General features: G+C 40.2%; 1 protein-coding gene across 5 annotated transcripts in view; it reads right to left on the reverse strand.

The window, feature by feature from the left end:
* Positions 1–8,622: 8,622 nt before the first annotated feature.
* SLC28A2 (solute carrier family 28 member 2) overlaps positions 8,623–12,512 on the reverse strand; it is an 85,794-nt gene continuing 81,904 nt past the window's right edge. For all 5 annotated transcript variants that reach the window (XM_070237202.1, XM_070237200.1, XM_070237194.1 and 2 more), the window contains one exon: positions 8,623–10,441. In XM_070237202.1, coding sequence (XP_070093303.1) covers positions 10,324–10,441 — 118 coding nt within the window. In that variant the 3' untranslated portion in view covers positions 8,623–10,323. The remainder of the gene's footprint in view (positions 10,442–12,512) is intronic.

Below are 12,512 nucleotides of genomic sequence, written 5' to 3' on the forward strand. Positions count from 1 at the left end.
AAAGAAGGAAATCCTGTTATATGCTACAATTTGGAGAACCTTGAGGACATTATGCCGAGAGAAATAAGGCATTCACAGAAGGACAAATACTGCATGATTCTACTTATATGAGGTATCTAAAATAGTCAAAGTCATAGAAACAAAGTAGAATAGTGGTTGCCAGCGGCTGGGGGAGGGGGAAAAGTTGTTATTCAATGGGTATAGAGTTTCAGTTTTGCAATATGAAAAAGTTCTAGAGAACTTTTTAACAATGTGCATATAGTTAACACTACTGTACTGTACACTTAAAAATAGTTACGATGATTTTTTTAAAAAAAGAAGGAAGGGGGGCTGGCCCCGTGGCCGAGTGGTTAAGTTTGCGTGCTCTGCTGCAGGCAGCCCAGTGTTTCGTTGGTTTGAATCCTGGGCACAGACATGGCACTGCTCATCAAGCCATGCTGAGGCAGCGTCCCACATTCCACAACTAGAAGGACCCACAATGAGGAATATACAACTGTGTACTGGGGGGCTTTGGGGAGAAAATGGAAAAAAAAGAAGGAAGCGGTTGTTTAAAGGGTCTTGCTGCAGAGATGACAGATGAAGTAAGGACTGGTAAGTGTGTGTACATTGTACATAACAATTAGGTTTTCATTGCTCACTTTAGGGAGAGCATTTAGTAAAGTAGTTGTGATGACAATTAAATTGCACTTGGCTAAGGAGTGAATAGAATGCGAGGAAGTAGAAACAGCAAGTGAGCCCTACCTCTGCAAGAAGCTTGGCCACAAAGGACAAGGATCTTTCCTAGGTAGCATGACATTAAGGGAGGATTGATTTAGGGCCCACATTGCTCACTTCCATTCTCCCAGGGGTCACAGTTCTTCACTATTGTCTAATATCTGAAAACAGTCATTTCATATATTTTGTCCAGTTTACTAATTGTTTACTGTTAATCCTTCATGGGCAGAAGTAGGAGTCTCTTCTGTGCGTTTAAAAAATTTTTTAATTGTTTTGAAAATAAAAGTAACATAAAATGGAGAGGGAAGTCAGCCAAAAAAAAAAAAAAAATTACCTTCAAGATCCTTGCTTTTTCAATATCTCCCTGAGGATTCCAGAAAAATCAATTTTATAATCTCTAGTAGGTAACATCCACATTCTGCATCCTCATGAACAGAGTCCTGACAGCACTTGCCTGGACTGACTAACAATTTGGCATCCTTCTAACTAGTATTTTAAGAATATTTTCAACAGTATATAATGAATGTAAAAGAAGCTTATTTTCTATTATAGAATTGAATGCCTCTTTCTTTATGCTTATAAACCATCTGTCAACTGACCCCTCAGCCTTTCTTTTGAGGTCTCCCATGTGACACTCCACTCACAGGTAAGTGATGTAGGATCATCAACTTCTTGAGGTGTACTATTTACTCTTTCAGGGGTAAATTAATGGAAAATTCTCAGTTTTTGTTTGAAAATAACTTTAGTTCTCCTTTGGCTTAGCTAGGGATAGAATTCTAGATTGACCATTTTTTCCCCTCAATACTTTGAAGAACTTACTCCATTATATTTTGGTCTTTAATTATGCTGTTGAGAAGTTTATCATCAGTGTAACTGTTGTGTCTCTTAGTTAATTTGTCTTTTGTCTCTTCCATTGAAACTTTGTTCTTTGTATTTGGAGATCTGAATTTTCACTACAATGTGTCAGTCTATACATTTATTTTGAGTTATCCTGCTCAGGACCTAAGGATTCATGCCTTTCATCACATTGGCATTAATCCCAAATTATGAGACCTTTTATCGACTACATGAATTGTGTATTAGTTTTCTATTGCTGCCATAATAAATTACCACAAATTTAGTGGCTTAAAACAACACCAACTGATTATCTTACAATTCTGTAGGTCAGAAGTGCAATACAGGTCTGAATGGACTAAAATCAAGGTGTCAGCAGGGCTGTGTTCCTTTCTGGTGGCTCTAAGAGAATCCCTTTCCTTACCTTTTCCAGCTCCTAGATGCCACCCAATTCCTTGGTTCATGCCCTCTTCCTCCATCTTCAAAACCAGCAATGTAGACTCTCTTTGACCCTTCTTCTGTTGTTACACCTCTTTCTTTCTGACCACATCCAGGAAAGGTCCACTTTTAAGGACTCCTGTGATTACACTGAGCCCACTGGGATAATCCAGGATAATCTCCCCATCCCAAGGTCCTCAACCTTAATCACATGTGCAAAGTCCCTTCTACCATGTAGGGTAACATATTCACAGATCCAAGGATTAGAACATAAACATCTTTGGAGGACCATTATTCAGTTTATCACACCTTAGGACCTCAGCTACTAATATCAAAGTCTCATCCAGTTTTTGGTGGGTGTTCCCAAGGGTCTTAAATTCTCTTGCTCCAGCTACCTTATTGAGAGGCTTGGCTATCACTTCTACTACCAGTACCCTCTGAGAATGTCCTTCCTCTAGATACCATAGCCATTGATGGTAATCAATTAGACTTCGGATGGTGGTCTTCTGGAGCCTTTAGGGTCCAAAGGCTACACAGAGGCAGAAGGGAAAGGGAGAGAAAAAGTGGCTTGTTCCTCAGCTCTATGGCTACAGTTTTTCCCCTGAGTTTTGGAATATACTGAATAATCTCAGGGTCTCAGTCCCAAACTTTGGGAATAGTCCCAAAGTTTTTCATGAATATAGAGCTTTTTCTCTTTCTAAAACTAAACATTCTTTCCAAAGAAGTTCAAAACCACCATTAGTTCTAGCTGATGGGTGAGCCCCATTCTATCCCCATTGTTATTTCCTTTTTCTCTTACACTCCATCCCTGGCACACCTGCGCCAAACTCCTACCAAAACAATGGAAGTCATCGTGCATATTAATTGATGCACGTGGCTTACCAAAGTGGCCCTGTTCCCACTGGTTCTCTAAACTGCCAATTTCTGAATACATTTGGAGGTCAGTTAAGACACCCTTCTATAGAATGATTGAATTAATGAAATATTACACATTTAAACACAGCTTAGGTGGAAGATTCCCTCCTAGGTTCTTTTCCTACAACCTACATTATTCAAGAGAACATGACATCAGAGATTATCTCAATCTTTTATCCTACGTAGAACCAAAGTCTCTTCAGATTTGGTTCAGCTTGACTTTTGCTAAGCTCCTTCCTATATTCTTATCCTTACATATTTTCAGGTCCTACAGTTCTTTTGGAATGGAGGCAGATTCCTTCTGGAGTAGGACCTGCACTTCCCTGCTCAGGCTGTGCAGAGCTCTGACACTCATTATCAGACTGGAGGCAAAAAAGGGTGATGAAGGCATGTTTTGAGGAAAACAAGAATCATCTTGTAATGAATCTATTTCCTATTGCCTTCACATAGCGGGTGTATCAACTCCAAAATCCCATTTTCAGGGTCTTCTCTTAAAGACCACTCCTGGTAGCAGCATTTTTAAACCAAGGGGCCTAAGAAAACAAAACTTGAAGCAAAAGATTATATACTAATGATTTATTGAGAGTGAAATTCCAGGGAAGAAAGTGTTAGTGAAAAAGGAAGTAAGATAGGGGAAAAGTGAAAACAAACATAAGAGATGTGTTATCAAGATGGCCATAGCTGGAGGCTGGCCCTGTGGTTGAGTGGTTAAGTTTGTGCACTCCCCTTCAGTGGTCCAGGGTTTCGCCTGTTCAGATCCTGGGCATGGACCTAGCACTGCTCATCAAGCCATGCTGAGGCAGCATCCCACATAGCAGAACAAGAAGGACCTATGACTAGAATATACAACTAAACTATGTAATGGGGGGCTTTGGGGAGAAGGAGAAAAAGAAAAAAAAAGATTAGCAACAGATGTTAGCTCAGGGCCAATTTTGGGGGGAAAAAAAAAAAAGATGGCCATAGCTTCATGGCAAACAAAGCTGGTTGCTTGATCTTCCAGGGTATCTCCTCCAGAGAGTTCATATGAAGCTACTGCTTCTTAGAACAGTCCATTACACTAGAGGAAGAGTAGGCAATGCTGGCTTCTTTCTGTCTCGTCTCTCTCATTGGTTAAGGTTTACTCCACCCCCAAACATTAACTCCCCACCACTTCTGGACTGTATTACCCAGCACCTCCAGGTAGCGTCTTGGGAAGCCAGAACCTCTGCAGTCCATTCTGGCCAATTTTCAGCTGCTTCAGTCCTTCCTCCTGGTGGCTCCTACATGTGGGGTACTACTAGTCCGTACCTCAGTTCGTGGGGGCCAGATGGCAACAGGGGCTGTGGCTGTAGCTTATGACTGGGGATACCTCAGAGGGTTTTTGTGAGGTCTCAGTCAAGTAGTACCTGGTGCCTAGCATTTAGTAAGTACTCACCAAATGTTAGCAATTATTATTAATAGTAATTAAGTACAATTTGTGTGTGTGTTATGTGACATGACTGGTATGAGCATTTTCCCTACCCCTTCTAAGCCTTTGTTAAGCACCACTGGACCCATTCAGCACTCTGATATAGAGCCAGACGCATCTGAGTGCTTCAACAATGCCCTGGGCTGTGGTCCACAGCAGCAGGAGACAGCCAGGCAGCCAAATGGATTTGCAACAAATTCACAATAGTGGTGGCCACCAGCCAGGCAGCATACAGCTATGCAAAGGAGCTGAGTATTTTGTCTTTATAAAAATATGACTAGTGAGAATGCCTTCCATTGTCTAGCCACCTTAAAACATTCTTTTAAACATTTAAGTTGTCTCTGAAATCCACTAAGGAAATAAATTGGTATTGTTTTTTGTTCTATAAATTAGAGCCGTGTAGCCGAAGGATAATTTTCCCATCCACAGAGTCACAGATTTGCTTCTGAAACCAAGAATACAGGAGCCCTCACATGTCAAATATCTGAAGGATAATATTTTCTTGGGGAAATCTGCTACATCGCCCTCTGAGTTTGGTTAATCATAAATAAATATCCCTCATTTAATGAATAATTCAAATCGTAGTCTTGTCACCATGGGAAAGAGGGCTGTCTCCTTCAATTTTTCTTTATGAGGCACTCAGTGCCACAGACATAATGTTTACTCCCCTTGAGGGATCAACAGCTCTTGACAAGTGGAAATATGATTTCAGCAAAGAACTTGCTGTTCTATATGTTAAAAACTGCTTCAATATTCTGTTTTGATTCCTGCTTAAAATATATGGAGAGGATTTTTATAGTCAAGGTGAATCAACGTACTGATGAATGTGATAGATATGAGCTTTGAGAAGAGGTGAATTTGGGGCTTTTGAAAAATATGCCTTTTGCTTTTCTGGAAGCAAGAGTTGAGTTTTTAAAATAAAACCTGGTAGAAGTTATTCAGTCTAATGAAAAATAAAACCTGTAACATGGGTGGTTTCTAATAAATTTCCTAAATCATGTTTTTCTTGTTGATGACAAATGTTTAGCATGAGTGTCTGGTATTTGTCTTAAAACAACTTGATGACCTAGTTGTCCCTGTTCCCAGATCTGCATCACCAACCCCATTACCTGAGAACAGATTTGGCTCCATCAGTTCTGATCTTTGGCCTTGTACCTTAAACATGGCATGTGGCTCCTGTCTGGATGCCTCAGGCCACCCTCAGCAACTACCAGCTAGACCTAGCCCAGCCCCCAGCCCCACATCTCTGAGATTGTCGTTGGCCCCAGGAGAGGAGCTGGACATGCACAGGACATGGAGCCAGCTGCCATTTAGGTTGCAGAGAAATATAAGAAATACATGGTAGAGTTATTCAGAAAGTACTGAACTTTAAGATGGGAGATGTGAAAGAAAGCAAGCCAGGGAACCAAGGAGAGAAGAGCATATTCCTTAAGCATCTGTATGTTCCAAGTGCTTTAAAGTTAAGACATTTAATCTTCACGGCAACCCTTTAATGAAGCCATTATCAGCTTCATTTATATAACTGTGAGAACAGAGGCTCCAAGAGATTAGGTAATTTTTCCAAGTCACTTAGGTGTAGATTTCTTAGGGAAAGTTGGTAGTTCTGTTTAGTGATTGTGTACATGGATGGGTGGTATGAAACAGTATTAAGAAAGAGATTAGAAAGCTAGATTTTGCCCAGACAGTGAAAAGCCTTATTAAACCATGTCCTTTTCACTATACTAGGCTGGCTTAGGTCTTTGTTAGCTCTGTAAACAAAGGCAAGTGTACTTAACCTCTCTCTGCCTGAATTTCCTTGTCTTTGAAATAGAGGGGAGAAATGTGAGGTCGTCATACCTACTACAGAAGGTTTTGTTATTTCCAATGAGTTAATGTAAAGAAAAGAAATTCATACATGGAAAAATTCCATACAAATTCAACTTTTCTCATCGTTTCTAGTTGCAAAAATTTACAATCCAGCTGGAAGGACATGACATAAACATAACTTACATAGAATAACCACAGAAGTGTAACTCAAGGTTTAGTTGTCTTGATGTCCCCCAATCCTCCAGCCTACTGGAGAATCCTCCATCCTTTAAGGTTTAATGGAAATGTTCTTGAACCCTCGTTCTATATAAAATGAGAAAAACCAGCATTGTTCCCAATATTTCTGAGGTTTCTTGGACACCCTACTTCTCTCCTTATAATCTGTGGTTCTGTTTTACTCCTTCCGCTGACTGCTTTGCCTGGACTGCCTACACCACACCATCTACATCCGACACCACCTGGATTCTTGAATTCTTCAAAATACCACTGGTACTAGGCCATATGTAGAGCAAAATTTTACTGAAGATTTGAGGCCAAAGCTGGTGGGGTTACAACAGGGTAAATATTAGGTATCCCTGGTCTTAAATGCTCTTTTGCCCATTTCTGCCTCTGAGAAGTCCTCTCTGGCCATCTCTTCACCAACAACCCTAGCCCAGCATCATTTTTATCCATTTTTTCTTTCTTTTGCCTTCCCATTTTCTACCTGCTACCCATAAGCTCTCACTCCCCACCATTCCTCAAGTAGCAATAATAACTAACACTGATTAAAAGCTTACTTTGTACCAGGAAGTATAAGTGCTTTATATGTTCTTTATTTAGCAGACATTTTCTCTCCTTCTGTTTTGCCCCAGGTATTCAGGCCCAGGTATTGGAGCTTCATCGTTTTTACTCCTCAACAAATATCAGACATCTCTTTTGGATTTTTTTTTTTTTTTTTTTTTTTTTTTTTTTTTTTTTTGCGAGGCATAGTGCTAGCTCCTAGGGCGTTGGTAACAAATAAAACAGACTTGGTCTCTGCCTTCATGGAGCTCCATATTCAAAGAGCTGGTAAAAGTAACTTGTTAAATAAAGACAATTCTGTCTTTGAGGGAATTATCAGCTTTTATAGCAGCCATTTTTCTACTTGCTGCAACACAAGATAACAATAAGACAATAGCAAAATAAGGCAAAAATACAGAAGATGCCACGCAGCAGGATTGACTGGCACACAAGTAGTTCAGAAAGTATAAATACTTTAGAAGCTGATGAGATCACTTGAGTTGAACCAGTGGGCCTTGAGGCACTGGATTGGAGCAAGTGGAAGGCAGGCAGAGAAGGCTGGGATGTTATGAGAATAGACATAGTGATTAAGACCAAGGCCTTTGGAGCCGGCCCTGATGGCCTATTGCTTAAAGTTTGGCACGCTAGGCTTTGGTGGCCCAGATTTGGTTCCCGGGTGTGGAACCACACCACTTGTCTGTCAGTAGCTATGCTGTGGCGGTGGCTCACATCAAAGAACTAGACGGACTTACAACTAGAATATATAACTAGGTACTGAGGCTTTGTTGAGGAATAAAAAAGAAAAAAAGAGAAAGATTGGCAACAGATGTTAGCTCAGGGTGAATCTTTCCCAGTAGTTCTCTGAACTACTCTCTTCTCAGCCTCCTCTCTTCCCTCTGCCTGGGCCTCCGCTCCCAGGGATGGGGGGAGATTTGTTTGCGGGAGCCAAGCGCATGCGCCATGGCGCCTCCCATAACGCGGAGTCAACCTGTTTGCCCCGCCTCCAGGACAGAGCCCGAGAGCGATTGGTCCCCCTTGCGCGCCTCCCAGGATTGACCGGAGCTACGCGCCCAGCCCGGGCCGCCCAGCCCACTTCCGCGTGGGTCCCTTGAGTGTTCCCCTGCGGGCGCCCCTTAGCCCAACGAGTCGGCGTTGTGTTTGCTGTGTCGCCTTCAGTCCCGGCTTTTCCTGTTCGCTCCTCCTGCGTTTGAGACTGTTCTGCAGGTGATGGTGTTAAGACTGTCATGCTTCCTGCTGTTACAGCTCGGCCCTCTAAGTGCAAGAGTTTACACCAGATTTGTTTTAAATAGGAAATTGGGAATTAGGAAGTGGGCCCTTCCACCAGAAAGGAGATGCTTCTCACATGCTTCCTTTTGTGAACTAAATTTCACACATAACTCAATAAATTGATAATTGTGAACTCATTTCCTTAAATAGTAATAACAGTAGCTAACCCTTAGGTTGGGCTTACAGCTCACTCTTTTGATCCCTTTACAACTTCTCATCCTTTACCTATAAGATAGGTCCCATTATCCCCATTTGAGAGGTGAGGATGTCAAGGCCCAGAGAAGTTAAGGAGCTTGCCCAAGATCACCCTGGGATAAGGGGTGAAGCCGGAATCAAAACCCAAGTAATCTGGTCTAGTGTCCAGTTCCATTAACCACTGCATTCTGCTATCTCTCCTAAAGAACCAGGCTAGGGGCGAAATCAGTGTTCAGGTCAAGAGGCAGTTTATTGAGGCTTCGTTTTCTTTTATGTCAAGTTTGGAAAACGTGGGAGAAGTGATAGGAATGAAGACTGGAAAGAAGACTAAGAGGTTCTGAACTCAGATAATTGTGAAGTGGAAGAAGGTAGCTTAGCTAAGGGGACATACAAGTAATTACATCCATGTTTTAAAATATACATATAATTTATTGAGGTGAAAATCACGTAATATAAACTTAACCATTTTAAAGTGAACAAATCAGTGACAGAACATTCACAATGTTGTGCAATCACCACCTCTATCTAGTTCCAGAACATTTCCATCACTTCAAAGTAAAACCACATAGTCATTAAGGAGTCATTCCCTATCCTCCTCCCCACCCCCCAGGCCCTTGGCAACCACCAGCCTGTATTCTGTCTTTATGGATTTATTCTGAATATTTCATATAAATGGAATCATACAAAATAGAAGCATACAATAATAAGCCTTTGTGTCTGGCTTCTTTGAATTAGCATAATGTTTTCTAGGTTCCTCTGCATAGCATATATTGGTACTTTATGATTTTTATGGCTGCGTAAAATTCCATTGTATGTACATAACATGATTTGTTTATCCATTCCTTCATTGATGGACGTTTGAACTCTTTCCACCTTTTCACTATTGTGACTACTGCTTCCATGAATATGCATGTACACGTATTTGTTTGAATACCTGTTTTCAGATCTTTGGGGTGTATACCTAGGAGTGAATTGTGAGGCCATGTGGTGATTCTTTGTTTAACTTTTTGAAGAACCCCTACATCCTTTGAAACTCTTCCCTAAGGCTATAATATTATAAGTAATATTAGATATAAGAAATATATTAAACACTTAGAATGTCTCAACCTTAGCACTTTTGACATTTGGGGCCCTGAGAATTCTTTGTTGGAGGGAGCTGACCTGAGCACTGTAGGATGTTTAGCAGGAATCCTGGCCTCTCCCCAGCAATGTCAGTAGCATCCCCCCAGTTGTGACAACTAATAATGTCTCAAGACATTACCAAATGTGCTCTGGGAGGCAAAACTGCTTTCCCTTCCCACTGAAAACTGCTGTTTTAAAGGATTTCCTGTAAACTTGAAGGAAATATGGCACTAAAGAAGAATACAAAAAGTAAGGGCCTTTAAGAAACAGATATTCCTTACAAATTTGCATACCAGAAGTATTTTTTGTTTGCTGTGTAATGATGTTAAGGAGTTTGCAGGTTTACAAGTGTGTGACAACCAGAAAAGTCTTGTTAAATATTCATATAACTTTCATATATACCTTTAGTACCATAAACCCAGCTCAACCACAGAACTCCAAGAAATACAGCTTTTCACCGCAGTACACATTACATACCAAATCACATTTATAGCACACTGCATCACATAATTTTTAAGATGGCAACTAGAAGCAAGATTTGCAAGATTTTTTTTTATATTGTAGTGATTATTATTTCAAGTCTAAGCTCAGACAGATCCCATAAAGAATTTCCTATATGGTTCAGCCAAATAATGGAAAGACAAATGCTACTTTTCATTATCGGCATACAGTGAACCAAATGAAATATTTACATTCGCTGTTAAAGATCACAGTGAGTTAGTTGTAGAGTGGGAACTCTGAGTACACACACACCTTTGCCCTATAAAAGCCATCAAGATCGGGACTGTTATGGAAATGGACCAGCCTTAGGCACAGACAGCATTGGTGTAGAGTTCACAGCAGTTAGCAAGGGCCAGAGCGCTGAACTCTTTATCTTCCCAGGGACTGGAAAAAGAAGGAGAGTCGGTGCCATTCAGAGAAGTACTGAAATGAAAAGCCAGAGAGATACAGAGTGGGTCAGATAAAAACAATGCACTAAGTTCTACCAAGCAGCCGAAAAGACAAAAACAAAAACCTATGAACGAATCCGATCACAATGACCAAATAAATAGGACAGAATTAAATGTATTTTCTCGTTCATCCCCAAGATAATGCTAGCAAGAAACCCTATACAATGTGTCTGCTTCTGTGCCCAATTCCTAACCATAGTCCTTTTGGGAATTTCCTTTCCAAACATCACTGAGGCAAAATTTACACCTTGTAATGTGAGTCAGAGTTGAATTTATTCTAAAAAGTGAGCTGGTATTCCAAAGCCACTTTCCTCTTGAGAAAGAACAGCTCAGGCTTATTTATTGTTTCAGCTTTATTGCGGTATAGTTGACAAATAAAATTGTAATATATTTAAGGTGTACAACATGATGATTTGACATACGTATACATCGTGAAAGGATTCCCAACATTGAGTTAACACATCCATCACCTAGCATGTTTACCTTTTATTTATTAATTTTTTTGGTGAGAACACAAGTTCTACTCTCTCAGCAAATTTCAATTATACAGTATTATCAACTATAGTCACCTTGTTATACATTGGATCCTCAGACCTCGTTCATCTTATATCTGAAACTTTGTACCTTTATACCAGCCTCTCGCTATTTCTCCCACGTCCCAGTTCCAGGCAACCACCTCTACTCTCAATTTCCTTGAGTTTGACTTTTTTTTTTTAAGTCAAACCATGCAGTATTTGCCTTTGTCTGGCTTATTTCACTAAGCATAATTGCTCGTCCATGTTGTTGCAAATACCAGGATTTCCTTCTTTTATAAGGATGAATAATATTCCACTGTATATATAGATATACCATATTTTCTTTACCCATTCATTCATCAGTGAACATGTAGGTTGTTTCCATACCGTGGCGACTGGGAATAATGCTGCAATAAACATGGGAACGCACATACTGATTTTGGTTCCTTTGAATATATACCCAGAAGTGGGATTGCTGGATTGTATGGTAGTTCTATTTTTAATTTCTTCAGGAACCTCCATACTCTTTTCCATAGTGGCTATACCATTTTATATTTCCACCAACAGTGTATAAGGGTTTCCTTTTCTCCACATCCTTGCCAGCATTTTTTGATCACTTGTCTTTTTAATAATAGCAGTCCTAACAGGTGCAAAGTGATATCTTGTTGTGATTTTTGTGTGTGTGAGGAAGATTGGCCCTGAGTCACTGAGCTAACATCTGTGCCACTCTTCCTCCATTTTGTAGGTGGGATGGCACCACAGCATAGCTTGATGAGCAATGTGCAGGTCTGCACTTGGGATCAGAACCTGCAAACCTCCGGCCGCCAAAGCGGAGTGTGTGAACTTAACCACTACACTACGGGGCCGGCCCCTATCTCATTGTGTTTTTGATTTGCATTTCCCTGCTAATTAGTGATGTTGAACACATTTTCATGTACCTGTTGGCCATTTGGATGTCTTCTTTGGAAAAATGTCTATTTAGTTCCTCTACTCATTTTTAAATCAGATTATTTGTTTTTTTGCTATTGAGTTGTATAATTTCCTTGTATATCTTGGGTGTTAATCTCTTACTGGATATGTGGTTTGTGAATATTTTCTCCTATTCTGTAGGTTGACTTTTCATTCTGTTGATGGTTTCCTTTGCTGTGCAGAAACTTTTTAGTTTGATGAAGTCCCACTTGTTTATTTTTGCTGTTGTTGCCTTTGCAACAAAAATTCAAAACATCATTTTCGAGACCAATGTCAAGGAGCTTACTCCCTGTGTTTTCTTCTAGGAGTTTTAAGGTTTCAGGTCTTTTGTTCAAGTCTATAATCCACTTCAGGTTGATTTTTGTGTATGGTGTAAGATAGGGGTCCAGTTTTATTCTTTTTCATGTGGATATGCAGCTTTCCCAAAACCACTTATTGAGAAGATTATCCACTCCTGTAGATTGCATTCATTAGTATGGACATTTTAACAGTATTAATTCTTCTAATCCATGAACACAGAGTATCTTTCCATTTATTTGTGTTTTCTACATTTTGTTTCAT

This window comes from Equus caballus, chromosome 1 (genome assembly GCF_041296265.1).
Source record: "Equus caballus isolate H_3958 breed thoroughbred chromosome 1, TB-T2T, whole genome shotgun sequence".
Lineage (NCBI taxonomy): Eukaryota > Metazoa > Chordata > Mammalia > Perissodactyla > Equidae > Equus > Equus caballus.